The following is a 15722-nucleotide window of genomic DNA, read 5'->3' on the forward strand; positions in this document are numbered from 1 at the left end:
GCGCCCGACGCACCGCAAATGTGAACGTAGCCTAAGTGAAACACTACTGTTATTGAAGCTATAATATACTGAGATTAATTTGAAAAAATACATTTATGATGCATACAAATACATAATTTACTACAGTGGATCAGAAAACCCCCATAGTTTCTATTTGTATAAGCACAAAGTATTGTAAAAACAAACCTAATACTAAAGATAATAATATGATCTACGGTCCAGTGCTGCCGAGCTACAAAGGGCAGCTTCCAGAATGCGCTTGTATTACTAGTTATACGGTCACACAGAGAATGTAGCTGTAATACGGTACCAGGAAGTGAGTGCAGTGTGACAGAGGAGCGAGTAGCGGAGCTGCACATGTTATGCCGGCTGCAGGTACAGGCTCTCTGGATGTGGCAGGTTCTGTTGTGACCCGGATGGTGAATGCAGGGCTGTGTGCAGTGTACAGGATGTCGGCCAGCACTCCGCTACATTGTCTGCAGCCTGGATTGTACAATGTATCGGCTAGGTTCACACATTGATCTGAATGCAGGCAGAAATGTAACCTATTGATAGATATGGAGCTTATTAACGAATATACGCTGGGAACTCCACACAGGAACTCCAGTGTAAGGCCATGTTCACACAGTGCGTTTTTTACCGCGGAACCGCGGCGGTTTTGCCGCTGCGGTTCCGCAGCTGTTTTCCATGCAGGGTACAGTACACTGTACCCTATGGAAAACAGGACACACTGTGCACATGGTCCGGAAATTGTTAAAAAAAAGACGCGCTGAATAGCTCCCGGAAAAAAGAAGGAGCATGTCAATTCTTTTTCCGGAGCCGCAGCGGTTCTGCACCCATAGACCTCCATTGTGAGGTCCAAACCGCAGTAAAACCCGCAGATCAAAAATATATCTGCGGGTTTTACTGCGATTTCATGTGCAGAACCGCTGCAGCAGGAAGTGCGGGGAGCGGGCGGAAGTGCGTGGGCGGAGTGTGGCTGCCCCCCCCGTGTTCCGATCCCGCCCCCCCGTGCTCCGATGCCCCCCCCCAGTGCTCCGATGCCCCCCCCCAGTGCTCTGATGCCCCCCCCGTGCCCTAATCTCCCCCCCTTATACTCACCCGGCGTCCCGGTGTCCGTCCGGCCGTCTTCTCCCTGGGCGCCGCCATCTTGCAAAATGGCGGGCGCATGCGCAGTGCGCCCGCCGAATCTGCCGGCCGGCAGATTAGTTCCAAAGTGCATTTTGATCACTGAGATATAACCTATCTCAGTGATCAAAATAAAAAAATAGTAAATGACACCCCCCCCCTTTGTCACCCCCATAGGTAGGGACAATAAAAAAAATAAAGAATTTTTTTTTTTTTTTTCACTAAGGTTAGAATAGGGGTAGGGGTAGGGTTAGGGGTAGGGTTAGGGTTAGGGTTAGGGGTAGGGTTAGGGGTAGGGTTAGGGTTAGGGGTAGGGTTAGGGGTAGGGTTAGGGTTAGGGGTAGGGTTAGGGGTAGGGTTAGGGTTAGGGGTAGGGGTAGGGTTAGGTTATTTTCAGCCATTTTAACCCTAAAAAAATTCCTAGAAAACACACAGACTCTGGCTAGAAAACTGCATCAAAAAAACGCATCAAAAAACGCATCAAAAAACGCATCAAAAACGGACCAAAAAAGGACCAAAAAAAGGACCTGCGTTTTCTGCCAAGAGCTGCAGTTTTTTAAAAAACAGTCAGGAAAAAAAAAGGATGGAAATCCTGAACGTGTGAACATACCCTTAAAGGGATCCTGTCACCAGCTGCATGCTGCCCGACTACTGACCGCATGACTCAGAGCCTGATGTTTAGGCTATGTGCACACGTTGCGGATTCTCTGCGGCTCCGCAGCAGTTTTTGAGGTGCAGAAACGCTGCAGATCCGCAATTAATTTACAGTACAATGTAAATCAATGAGAAAAAAAAAAATGCTGTGCACACTTTGCGGAAAATCCGCTGCGGAAACGCTGTGGTTTAAAAGAAGTAGCATGTCAATTCTTTTTTGTGAATCTGCAGCGTTTTTGTACCCGTTCCTTTATAGAAAACCGCAGGGGTAAAAACTGCAGAAAAACGCACAAAAAACGCTGCGGATCCGCACAAAAAAAGCGACAAATCTGCAGGTCTGTTTTCTGCCAGGAGAGGCAGAATCCGCACCAAAAATTCCTAAGGCTAATCCGCAACGTGTGCACATAGCCTTATTCTGAAACGTCGGACTGTAGGGAGAGACCTGACTGGTCCGAGGTGGTCCCCGCCTGTAGGGAGAGACCTGACTGGTCCGAGGTGGTCCCCGCCTGTAGGGAGAGACCTGACTGGTCCGAGGTGGTCCCCGCCTGTAGGGAGAGACCAGACTGGTCCGAGGTGGTCCCCGCCTGTAGGGAGAGACCTGACTGGTCCGAGGTGGTCCCCGCCTGTAGGGAGAGACCTGACTGGTCCGAGGTGGTCCCCGCCTGTAGGGAGAGACCAGACTGGTCCGAGGTGGTCCCCGCCTGTAGGGAGAGACCAGACTGGTCCGAGGTGGTCCCCGCCTGTAGGGAGAGACCTGACTGGTCCGAGGTGGTCCCCGCCTGTAGGGAGAGACCTGACTGGTCCGAGGTGGTCCCCGCCTGTAGGGAGAGACCTGACTGGTCCGAGGTGGTCCCCGCCTGTAGGGAGAGACCTGACTGGTCCGAGGTGGTCCCCGCCTGTAGGGAGAGACCAGACTGGTCCGAGGTGGTCCCCGCCTGTAGGGAGAGACCAGACTGGTCCGAGGTGGTCCCCGCCTGTAGGGAGAGACCAGACTGGTCCGAGGTGGTCCCCGCCTGTAGGGAGAGACCAGACTGGTCCGAGGTGGTCCCCGCCTGTAGGGAGAGACCAGACTGGTCCGAGGTGGTCCCCGCCTGTAGGGAGAGACCAGACTGGTCCGAGGTGGTCCCCGCCTGTAGGGAGAGACCTGACTGGTCCGAGGTGGTCCCCGCCTGTAGGGAGAGACCTGACTGGTCCGAGGTGGTCCCCGCCTGTAGGGAGAGACCTGACTGGTCCGAGGTGGTCCCCGCCTGTAGGGAGAGACCTGACTGGTCCGAGGTGGTCCCCGCCTGTAGGGAGAGACCTGACTGGTCCGAGGTGGTCCCCGCCTGTAGGGAGAGACCTGACTGGTCCGAGGTGGTCCCCGCCTGTAGGGAGAGACCTGACTGGTCCGAGGTGGTCCCCGCCTGTAGGGAGAGACCTGACTGGTCCGAGGTGGTCCCCGACTGTAGGGAGAGACTTGACTGGTCCGAGGTGGTCCCCACCTGTAGGGAGAGACTTGACTGGTCTGAGGTGGTCCCCATGGCTGAGCGGCCTCTTCTGGTGCACACACATGGGAGAGACCTGCCGATTCCCCTGAGATTCCAGATGGTTTTTCATCCATAGGAAACAGTGGGTAAATGCAAGGATTCAGTTTTTGGTGCCAAAATCTTAACGCGGTTATCTACTACTAAGACAACTCCTTCTTAACCCCTTAACGTCCAATGACTGATATATCCAACATTGGGGCGGGCCCCAGCGATGAGCCCGCAGCTTTTCCACATTCACGCCCAATGGTCGTTGCTCATAGCAAGTGAACATTTCTGCTACATAGAGCAGGGCTGCAGCAAGCGATCAGATGGTAAAAGCTTCTAGTCTGCCATGTAAGTAAACAAAAAAAAGGTTTTAAAAAATATAAAAGTTCAAATTACCCCCATTAAAAAAAATGAAATATACACATATTTGTACTGCTGCATTCAGAATCACCCGATCTGTAAATATATAAAAGGAATTAATGCAATCTATAAAAAACGTATCGAGAAAATTGTTATTTTTTATACTGGAGTTGTAACATTGCAATAATGGGCGATCAAAAGATTGTATATACACCAAAATGATATCAATAAAAACGTCAAATCAGCGCACAAAAAATAAGCCATTACCTGTCCCCAGATCCCAAAAATGGACATGCCATGGGTCTTGGAAAATGGCTATTTATTTATTTATTTTTTCAAACTTTGGATTTTTCATTTTCACTTCTTAACCCCTTCATGACCAGAGCTTTTTTCGGTTTTGCGTCTTCGATCCCCTCCTTCCCAGAGCCATAACTTTTTTATTTTTCCGTCAATGGCCATGTTAGGGCTTATTTTTAGCGAGAAGAGTTGTAGTTTTGAACGACATCATTGGTATTACCATGCCTTGTACTAGAAGATGGGAAAAAAAATCCCACACTTGTTTTTTGTTTGGCTTTTTTGCTAGGTTCACGAAGTTCTAAAACTGACCTGCCAATATGATTCTCCAGGTCATTACGAGTTCATAGACACCAAACATGTCTAGGTTCTTTTTTATCTAAGTGGTGAAAAAAAAATTCCAAACTTTGCAAAAAAAAAAATAGTGCGCAATTTTCCGATACCCATAGCGTCTCCAATTTTCGTGATCTCGGGGTGGGTGAGGGATTATTTTTTGCGTGCCGAGCTGATGTTTTTAATGATGCCATATTGGTGCAGATACGTTCTTTTGAAAGACCATTAATGCATTTTAATGCAATGTCGCGGCGACCAAAAAAGCCTAATTGTGGCTTTTTGACTTTTTTTTTTGATAGATCAGGTGATTCTGAACACAGTGATACCATATATGTGTAGGTTTGAATTATTATTATTTTTAATTTTATTTTGAATGGGGAAAAAGGGGGGTGATTTAAACTTTTTTTATATTTTTAAAAACATTTTGTTTTACTTTTGCCATGCTTCAATACTCTCCATGGGAGACTAGAAGCTGGTACAACTTGATCGGCTTATATCGCCTCTATGTAGCTGAACTGCTATGAGCGCCGACCACTGGGTCTCACGGAGACCTCTGGTTGTAATGCCGACGAACTGATGAGCCTCGATCATGTGACGGGGGTCATCGGAGCGTGCATTTCTGGCACGATTGCCAGAAGAGCCATTTAAATTCCGCTGTCAGATTGCATTCCTAATGGATTAAAGAATACTTGTTTGCAGTACTTGGTGAGTACAATTTCCTTTTTATTACTTGAATGCTATATGCAATTTGTATGCCTATGTTTTTTGTTTGCCACAAGCTTTAAGCTTTTTATTCTCCATCATCCGTTTGACAGTGGCATTCAACTAGATAATAGCCACGGGTGGATCGCGATTCCACCTGCGGCTATTGCGGGCACAGTCAACTGTTCAAAATATCTGACATGTCCCCGGCAAGATGGGGGATACTGATATTGGCGTACTAATATGTCCGATGTCAGTAAGGGGTTAAAAAAGAACCTAGACATGTTTGGTGTCTGTGAAATTGTAATGACCTGGAGAATCATAATGGTAGGTCAGTTTTAGCATTTAGTGAACATGGTAAAAAAAATAAAAAATCCCACTTTTTTTTTTTTTTTGCAATTTCACCGCATTTGGATTTTCTTTTTCTCGTCCTGCAATCAACAAGCCCTCACATGGCCATATTGACTGAAAAGTAAAAAAGTTATGGCCGTGGGAAGAAGGGGAGCAAAAAATGTAAATGCAAAAACAGAAATACCCCTGGTCCTTGAGGGGTTAAATTAAATGTTCAGCCCCGATACAATAATAAAGCCTATACTCTCCTCAGGTTCCAATGGTGTTGGCAGTCGCAGTCCCAGGCTGTGATGTGGAATGACGTGTGATGCACGGCGCCAAATCTGCTGGGGTCACTGTCTCCGCCTTCAGACAAACTAAACATGAAGAGGAAGTTCGGGAAGAGGAAGCCAGGGGCGGCATCTCACCATGTTCAGTTTGTCCGAAGGCAGAGACAGTCGCCAGCACAAATATGACATGTGACTCCGGTGCCCCAACACCACATCAGTCACTGGGTGAGCAAGGGCCTTATTATTTTATCAGGGCCAAATATGTAGTTTGAGAAGGGATTGTCCTAGTAGTGGAGAACCCCTTTAAGGAAGTTAAAGCATGTGTTTTTTTGGCCACTAAACTTTATCAACATGCACAAGAGACAACATAAACGCGACAATAAAAACACAGCAAAACCTGCTTTTTTAAGCAGCTTCTTAGGCTTCTTTCACAGATCTGTTTTTACAATCTGCACAGGATCTGTCAAAATGTTGAAATGACGGATCCTGTGCAGATTGTAAAAAAACGGGTGCACTGGGCCCGTTTTTCTGACGGACCCGTCGAGGCTTTGTACACCTGTTGTGTATGCGTCTTCGCAGCGGTTTTCCGCTGCAAAAACGCATACACAACACAACCCAGGTTAAAAATAATAAAAAACTCCCAGTAATGCCTTGCGTTACAATGACCTCTGATGACGTCATCGGGTCATTTTGCAATGCATTACTGGGAACGCTAGCTGCTGGGAGCATCAGTTACGCTGCGCGGGACGGTGGAAGGTAAGAATATTGTGATTTGTTTTGTTTTTTTAATTTTTTTAAACAAAAATTGTGGAAAAATCCGCACACCATTCCGCAGCGTGTGCACATAACCTTACAGTGTTTAAAGGTTTTTTTTTGCAGGAATGTTTTTTCAAATATGTGACAGTGTTCTAAAAATAAATGTACTCATATCAATGTATTAATAAGAGGGTTGAGCAGGATTAGAAAATAATTTCTGCTTTCTTCTAGAAACAGATCCACACTCCACATGCAGATCATGAGTTGTCTGCTGACAGATGTACCAGCTCAATTAAAAATTCTGCCCCTGGCTGAGCTCTTCGGTCAGTATGGAAAGTATTCAGACCCCTATAATTTATTCACTCTTTGTTTCATTGCAGCCATTTTCATAAAAGTTCATTTTTTTTCTCATGTATACACTGCACCCCATCTTGACGAACCCCCCCCAGAAATGTATTAATTTTTGCAAATTTATTAAAAAAGAAAAACGTAGATATCACAAATATGCAATATTAATCTTACCTGATTATTCAGTGCTTGCTGTGGTTTTATGTGTTTTCCCCTTCATTTGATGCCTTTATAGTGCAGCTCACAATAGATGCCTATAAAGCCCCAAACCCATCCAGCAGTGTCTTTAAAGTGAACCTGTCAGCAGGATTGTGCACCGTAACCTGCAGACAGTGTCAGGTCGGCGCCATTATACTGATTAAAATGATACCTTGGTTGATGAAGTCTGTCTTGTGTTAGTTGTTTTAAAGGGAACCTGTCACCCCCCTCGATAATGAAGGAAGAGGAGGCGGCGCCCGGAGTGACAGCTGTGCTGCGTCTGATTAGGGGGGGGGAAAGACTGTCCTGGGACGATTTCACGGTATCAGGGGGCACATTTTATAAGCGTTTATTTCAGCGTATGCAGGGAGCATAACTAAAAGAGCCACTTTGTCAGAATGCAGCATTAATGCTGCACAAGGGTGGCTCTTTTAGTTACAAACGCCTGAGGGGGTGACAGGTTCCCTTTAATCTTTTTTTTTTCCGTAGTTTTCAGTTAATGATTCTCTCATGCTCCAGGGCGGCCTGTGGCGTACGGGAAAGGTCAGAGAGGCCCGGCGCCTCTAACTCGTTATTCTTACGTTTCAGGTTACAGAATGCTGTAGATAAGCCCCTGATGCCGGTGGCCACAGCTCATTCTCGAATTTTGGGGTGACAGGTTCCCTTTAATAGCGGACAACTGCTGCAGGAAGCCAGCAGATGTGGCTGCACTTGTGTCCGCTATTATGGAAAATGAATAATCACTGCTCTCCACTTCCATAGTCCCGCCCACCTCCCGCCACCAGCTTCAGTGCATAAAGGTGGTAAGGACTATGGGTGAGTATGGGTACTGAATGAAATGATTCCGTGGTTGATAAAATCCGTCTTGTTTTTCTTAATCTTTATTTTCAGTTTTGTGTTAACGAGATTCTCGTCCTCTAAGGCGGGGTTCATGTATGTGGTTCTCTGATTAGATATTTATAATGCAGACTGCTGACAGGTCACTGATCCCTCAGTGACTTGCCCCCTAGTATGCATAATGAATATACTAATGTGTGTGTTTGAAAAAAGCATGTAACTTAATCAAAAGCAAGCGCTGCCGCCGGCTCCTTAGGACACTACGCTAACAGACACAGCAAACTTTTTTGCCAAAGCTCGCATTGATGTGTCATCCTGGATGAGTTGCACTACCTGAGCCACTTGTTTGGATTGTAGAGTTCGTCTACTGCTAACACGAGTGTGAAAGCACAACCAACATTCAAAAGTGACCAAAACATCAGCCAGAAAGCATTGGGACTGAGATGTAATCTGTGGTCCCCACCTGCAGGACCACTCCTTTGAGTGTGTCTTGATTGCCAATAATTTCCACCTGTTGTCTATTCTATATGCACAACAGCATGTGAAATTGATTGTCAAACAGTGTTGCTTCCTAAGTGGACAGTTTGATTTCACAGAAATTTGATTTACTTGGAGTTATAATCTGTTGTTTGTGTTCCCTTTATCTTTTTGAGCAGTGTATCTAATCAAAGCACCACATACACCAACTCCGCCTTAGGGCGCGAGAATCTCATTAACATAAAACTGAAAATAAAGATTAAGAAACAACAACCACAAAACAGACTTCATCAACCAAGGTATCATTTTATTTATTATAACGACGCCAACCTGACCCCCCTCCACCGATACAGCCACATCCGGACTATAAGCCGCACCTCCCACTTTCCTCCAAATATTTTTTTGGGGGAAAAGTGCGTATTATAGTCTGCAAAAGGCATTCAGGCTGCGGAAAGCAGCCATCCTCCAAAATGTGGTGTCAGAGTAGCTACATAGGGTGTTGAGAGACACATGTATCCTGCGTAAATGCCCATTTAAACTACCGTATATACTCGAGTATAAGCCGAGATTTTCAGCCCAAATTTTTGGGCTGAAAGTGCCCCCCTCGGCTTATACTCGAGTCACGGTAGCGGTGGGGTCGGCAGGTGAGGGGGTGAGGGCGCTGAGGTATACTTACCTAGTCCCAGCGATCCTCGCGCTGTCCCTGCCTTCCTCCCCGTCTTCTGTGCTGCAGCGTCTTCCCCTCTTCAGCGGTCACGTGGGACCGCTCATTAGAGATATGAATAAGCGGCTCCACCTCCCATAGGGGCGGAGCCGCCTATTCATTTCTCTAATCAGCGGTGCCGGTGACCGCTGACAGGAAGATGCTGCAGCACAGAAGACGGGGAGGAAGGCAGGGACAGCGCGAGGATCGCTGGGACTAGGTAAGTATGTTATATTCACCTGTCCGCGTTCCAGCCGCCGGGCGTCGCTCCATCTTCCCGGCCGGCGCCTCCATCTTCCCGGCGTCTGCGCTCTGACTGTTCAGGCAGAGGGCGCGATGACGCATATAGTGTGCGCGGCGCCCTCTGCCTGATCAGTCAGAGCAGAGACACCGGGAAGATGGAGGCGCCGGGACCGGACGCTGGGAGCTGCAATCAAGGGAGGTGAGTATGTGTTTTTTTTTTTTTATTGCAGCAGCAGCAGCGGCAGCACAGATTTATGTGCAGCATCTATGGGGGCAGTATGAACGGCGCAGAGCATTGTATATGGGGGCAGTATGAACGGCACACAGCACTATATGGGGGCAGTATGAACGGCACACAGCACTATATGGGGGCAGTATGAACGGCACACAGCACTACATGGGGGCAGTATGAACGGCACACAGCACTACATGGGGGCAGTATGAACGGCACACCGCACTATATGGGGGCAGTATGAACGGCACACAGCACTATATGGGGGCAGTATGAACGGCACACAGCACTATATGGGGGCAGTATGAACGGCACACAACACTATATGGGGGCAGTATGAACGGCACACAGCACTATATGGGGGCAGTATGAACGGCACACAGCACTATATGGGGGCATTATGAACGGCACACAGCACTATATGAGGCATCTGTGCAGCATCTATGGGGGCAGTATGAACGGCACACAGCACTATATGGGGGCAGTATGAACGGCACACAGCACTATATGGGGCATCTGTGCAGCATCTATGGGGCAGTATGAACGGCACACAGCACTATATGGGGCATCTGTGCAGCATCTATGGGGCAATATGAACGGTGCAGAGCACTATAAGGCACAGCTATGGGGAAATAATGATCTATTTTTATTTTTGAAATTCACCGGTAAATGCTACATTTCCACCCTAGGCTTATACTCGAGTCAATAAGTTTTCCCAGTTTTTTGTGGCAAAATTAGGGGGGTCGGCTTATACTCGGGTCGGCTTATACTCGAGTATATACGGTAGTCCATAATCGAAAACAAGCGTTTGTTAGAACACTTATTCAAGGCTATTAACATGTTATGTAAGCATGCCCACAATTACTTGCCAAATTAGCACAATCCTCATTCATGTGATTTGATTATTCATGCAATGATTGAAATCTTCACGAGTGCCATAGACTGCCGACCATGGTGGATTAAAGATTACACATTCTGCATACATTTCTGTAATCAGTTTGGTTAGTTGTTAACTGCAAGAAAGTTAAATTTGGAAAACCCCCTTTCTCTTAACCAGACAGTTCTTTTGACTCGTGTGTTGATTTGCACAGAAATACATCACTGTCGTGGTAATAAACATATAATAATAATATGCTGTGAGCCTGTTATTGGCTGTCTGTTCTTTATAACACTTTGGATTCTTTGGTTTCTTCACTAAAGTAATAATAGTTGGACTCCCAGGTGAATAAAAGACACATTGAAAAACCTTGTCTAAAGACAAGTATAGGAAATGCCTTCTAATTGCCCCTAGCATATATCGCCACCTTGTCTACAACAGTTGTAGACTTTATTAGACTGATGGACATATAACATGGCCGGGCATTCTTTGCAAAATAGTTAGTAATTGAAATGTCAGTCAGAATGGCATTGCTGAATAAGGCAGAACAATATTCTAACAGGATGACTGAGATCAATGATTTCCCCTGATATCCATGAGATAACAGAGCCAAGTTTTGCTCCCCAATGACTTGGAGTACTTCAGCTGGTAATCCAGCAAAAAAGTAGATGGCAACTGCAATGAATTGAAGATCGAAAATGGCATACCTAAGTTTCAAATCCCTTTTTGTTTTTACATTTTAACCTCTTAAAACCCAAGAGGAAGTCTTTGTAAGGATAGATTCACAAATCCTGCCCGTTACTACCTGAAACAAATAGACTTCTTATTTTATTTTTTCTTGCTGTCACTCTAGTTGATTTCAATATATTTTCTTCATTTTTTGACAGATAGGTGTAAGCATCAGATCCTTGAGGTGCAGATGTGTTGAACTGCAGTCCGCAAAGGCTTCAGTTGCCACGTTTGATCCATAAATTAGGTCAGAATAGGACACTCTCTGAGTTTCACGGAACTCGCTCTCTAATCCCTGATTGTAACTGCCACAATCCTGATATTAAAAAAAAAAAAAAACAATTTGAAAATGTCGCCTGTGCAATAGCAGCTATCAGTGTTCCGATAGCTGCTACTGCACATGCGCCGGCTGCGCCATCTTGCTAGAGAAGGAAAGAAACTTTCCTCCAAGATGGCGGCGCCTGCGCAGTAGCAGCTATCGGCGATATCTAATAGCTGCCACTGCTCATGTGCCGGCAGCATCATCTTGCTAGAGAAGAAAAAAAAATTTCCTCAAAGATGACGGCGCAGTAGCAGCTATCAGCGAAAGCTGCTACTGCACAAGTGGGGCGTCATCTTGGAGGAGGAAATTTTTATTTTTGCTTTCACCATCAAGAGGGACGCCTGTGCAGTAGCAGTTATTGGATGGTGCCATTTTCAAATTAAATAAAAAATCCTTTTGGAATATCTGGGCAACCTCAAACATATTAATTATATACACAGTACATTTACGATTTTGCTGTAGCGCAGGTGCCATGGCTGGCTTCTGCCCTGTAGAATGGGATTTTCTTTTTTTTTTTTTCTTTTTTTTCAATACGTATATATAATATTCCTTATGTAAACTAGAGCAGGTCACGGACTTAATAACTAAGCAGAGCACCACATGAAGCACAGGCCGCCCCAGAGCACGAGCACATCATTAACTCAAAACTGAAAATAAAGATTGACCCCCTTAACCCCCCAGAGCTTTTTTTCTTTTTTTTGCGTGTTCGTATTTCGCTACCCTTTTTCCCAGAGCAGTAACTTTTTTTGTTTTTGTTTTTTTCCGTCAATATGGCCATGTGAGGGCTTAGTTTTTGCAGGATGAGTTGTTCTTTGGAACGACATCATTGGTTTTACCATGTCGGGTACTAGAAAACGGGAAAGAATATTCAAAGTGTGGTGAAATTGCAACAAAAAAGTGCAATCTCGCACTTGTTTTTTGTTTGACTTTTTTGCTAGTTTCACTAAATGATAAAACTGACCTGCCATCATTATTCTCCAGGTTATTACAAGTTCATAGACACCAAACATGTCTAGGGCCTTTTTTTGTAATTAACCGTTTACCGGCGGTCGCAAAAAACAAAATGCGATTTCCCATTTAATTTCTCTGTCCTTCGATGTGATCGCACATCAGAGGACAGAGAAATGGGGTCCCTGATCGCCCCTCGATTCTCACCTGTCTCCCCGGTGCTACTCGTGGTTCCCGATGGGCACCGCCATCTTGTTCTGGCCAAAAAATGGCGGGCGCAGTGTGCCCGCCGGCCGGCACCCAGGAGATCTTTGGGGTCTCAGCTGCCGGGAGTAGCCGAGACCCTAAAGAACATGATCGGCGTCGGTTTTTACCGACCCCTGTTTTGCGATCGCCGGTAATTAACTGTTTACCGGCGGCCGCAAAAAAAAGCAATGTGTCATTCTCTGTCCTCTGATGTGATCGCACATCAGAGGACAGAGAAATAGGGGGATTCGGGGACCCTGTTATACTTACCGGTGTCCCTGGGGCTAAATTTAGGATTAGGGTTGGGGCTAAATTTAGGGTTAGGGCTATAGTTAGGCTTCTTTCACACTTGTGTCGGTACGGGGCTGTCGCAATGCGTCAGCCCGACGCACGTTGTGTAAATTGTGCACAATGTGGGCAGCGGATGCAGTTTTTCAACGCATCCACTGCCCAGTCTATGTCCTGGGGAGTAGGGGGCGGAGTAACGGCCACGCATGCGCGGTTGGAAGTGGCGGACGCGACATACAAAAAAAGTTACATTGAATGATTTTTTTGTGATGACGGTCCATCAAAACACAACGGATGCAGTGCACGACGGATGCGACGTGTGGCCATCCATCGCGATCCGTCGGCAATGCAAGTCTATGGGCAAAAAACGCATTCTGCGGGCACATTTGCAGGATCCGTTTTTTGTTCAAAACGACGGATTGCGACGGTTGCCTCACGACGCAAGTGTGAAAGTAGCCTTAGGGTTCTGCTAGGGTTAGGATTGCGGCTAAAGTTAGGGCTATGGTTAGAGTTGGGGCTAAATTTAGGGCTAGGGTTTGGGTTGGGGCTAAAGTTAGGGCTAGGGTTGGCGCTAAATTTAGGGCTAGGGTTGCAGCTAAAGTTAGGGTTAGAGTTGGGATTAGGGTTAGGGTTTGGATTAGGGTTAGTGTTGGCATTAGGGTTACATTTGGGGTTAGGGTTGGGATTAGGGTTAGGGGTGTATTGGGATTAGGGTTAGGTTTGATGTTAGGGTTGAGATTAGGAATAGGAGTGTGTTGGATTTAGGGTTTTGATTAGGGTTATGGTTAGGGTTGAGATTAGGGTTGTTTTGGGGTTAGGGTTGTGATTATCGTTTGGGTTGTGATTAGGATTATGGATCTGTTTGGGATTAGGGTTAGGGGTGTGTTGGGGTTAGGGTTGGAGCTAGAATTGGGGGGTTTCCACTGTTTAGTTACATCAGGGGGTCTCCAAATATGACAGCCAATTTTGCGCTCAAAAAGTCAAATGGTGCTCCCTCTCTTCTGAGCTCTGCCGTGTGCCCAAACAGTGGTTTACCCCCACATATGGGGCATCAGCGTACTCGGCATAATTTGTACAACAACTTTTGGCGTCCAATTTCTCCTGTTACCCTTGTGAAAATAAAATCTTTGGGGCTAAAAAATCTTTTTTGTGGAAAAAAATATATTTTTTATTTTCACGACTCTGCATTATAAACTTCTGTGAAGCACTTGGGCATTCAAAGTTCTCACCACACATCTAGATAAGTTCCTTGGGGGTCTAGTTTCCAAAATGGGGTCACTTGTGGGGGGTTTCTACTGTTTAGGTGCATCAGGGGCTCTGCAAACACAACATAAAGCCCGCAGACGATTCTATCAAAGTCTGCATTCCAAAACGGAGCTCCTTCCCTTCCGAGCTCTGCCATGCGCCCAAACAGTGGTCCCCCCACATATGGGGTATCAGCCTACTCAGCATAAATTGCACAATAAATTTTGGGGTCCAATTTCTCCTGTTACCCTTGTGAAAGTAAAAATTTTTTGGGGGAAAGATCATTTTTGTGGAAAAATTATGTTGTTTTTTTAATTTTCATTGGCTTTACATTATAAACTTCTGTGAAGCAGTTGGGGGTTTATAGTGCTCACCACACATCTATATAAGCTCTTTGGGGGGTCTAGTTTCCAAATTGGGGTCACGTGTGTGGGGTTTCTACTGTTTAGGTACATCAGGAGCTCTGCAAATGCAACATGACGACCGCAGACCATCCCAACAAAGTCTACATTCCAAGCAGCGCTCCTTCCCTTCCGAGCCCCGATGGGTGCCCAAACAGTGCACACATATGGGGTATCATCATACTCAGGACAAACTGGTCAACAGATCTTGGGGTCCAATGTCTCCTGTTACCCTTGAGAAAATAAAAAATTGCAGGCTAAAATATCATTTTTGAGGGAAAAAAAAGGATTTTTTATTTTCACGTCTCTACTTAATAAATTTCTGTGAAGCACTTGGGGGTTTAAAGTGCTCAACACACATCTAGATAAGTTCCTTAAGGGGTCTAGTTTCCAAAATGGGGTCACTTGTGGGGGGGTTCTACTGTTTAGGCACATCAGGGGCTCTCCAAATGTGACATGGCGTCCTATCTCAATTCCAGCCAATTCTGCATTGAAAAAGTAAAACTGCACTCCTTCTCTTCCAAGCTCTGTGGTGCGCCCAAACAGTGGTTTACCCCCACATATGGAGTATCGACGTACTCAGGAGAAATTTCACAACAACTTTTGTGGTCTAATTTCTCCTGTTACACTTGTGAAAATAAGAATTTGTGGGCGAAAGATAATTTTTGTGTAAACAAATGCAATTTTTTATTTTAACGGCTCTACGTTATAAACTTCTGTGAAGCACTTGGGGATTCAAAGTGCTCACCACACATCTAGATAAGTTCCTTAAGGGGTCTAGTTTCCAAAATGTTGTCACTTGAGCGTTTCCACTGTTTAGGCACATCAGAGGCTCTCCAAACGTGACATTGCATTCGATCTCAATTCCAGCCAATTCTGCATTGAAAAAGTCAAACGGCGCTCCTTCTCTTCCAAGCTCTGCGGTGCGCCCAAACAGTGGTTTAGCCCCACATACGGGGTATCGGCGTATTCAGGAGAAATTGCACAACAAAATTTGTGGTTAAATTTCTGTTTTTACACTTGTGAAAATAAAAAAAATGGTTCTGAAGTAAAATGTTTGCAAAAAAAAGTTAAATGTTCATTTGTTTTCTTCCACACTGTTTCAGTTCCTGTGAAGCACGTAAAGGGTTAATAAACTTCTTGACTGTGGGTTTTGAGCACCTTGAGGGGTGCAGTTTTTAGAATGGTGTCACACTTGGTTATTTTCTATCATATAGACCCCTCAAAATTACTTCAAATGTGATGTGATCCCTAAAAAAAAAATGGTGTT

At 45.6% G+C, this 15722-nt stretch overlaps 1 protein-coding gene across 3 annotated transcripts in view; it reads left to right on the plus strand.

The window, feature by feature from the left end:
* Positions 1-302: 302 nt before the first annotated feature.
* TPK1 (thiamin pyrophosphokinase 1) overlaps positions 303-15722 on the plus strand; it is a 797936-nt gene continuing 782516 nt past the window's right edge. Inside the window, exon 1 of one of the 3 annotated variants that reach the window (XM_069730167.1) lies at positions 303-375. Coding sequence is in view for 1 of the 3 variants with exons in the window: in XM_069730170.1 (XP_069586271.1) it covers positions 358-375 (18 nt within the window). In the remaining 2 variants the exon portion in view is untranslated. Of the gene's footprint in view, positions 376-6589; positions 6682-15722 lie in introns of those variants that run through there. The other 2 variants (XM_069730170.1, XM_069730168.1) reach the window with 2 other exon arrangements.

Source organism: Ranitomeya imitator, chromosome 6 (genome assembly GCF_032444005.1).
Source record: "Ranitomeya imitator isolate aRanImi1 chromosome 6, aRanImi1.pri, whole genome shotgun sequence".
NCBI classification, from domain to species: Eukaryota; Metazoa; Chordata; class Amphibia; order Anura; family Dendrobatidae; genus Ranitomeya; species Ranitomeya imitator.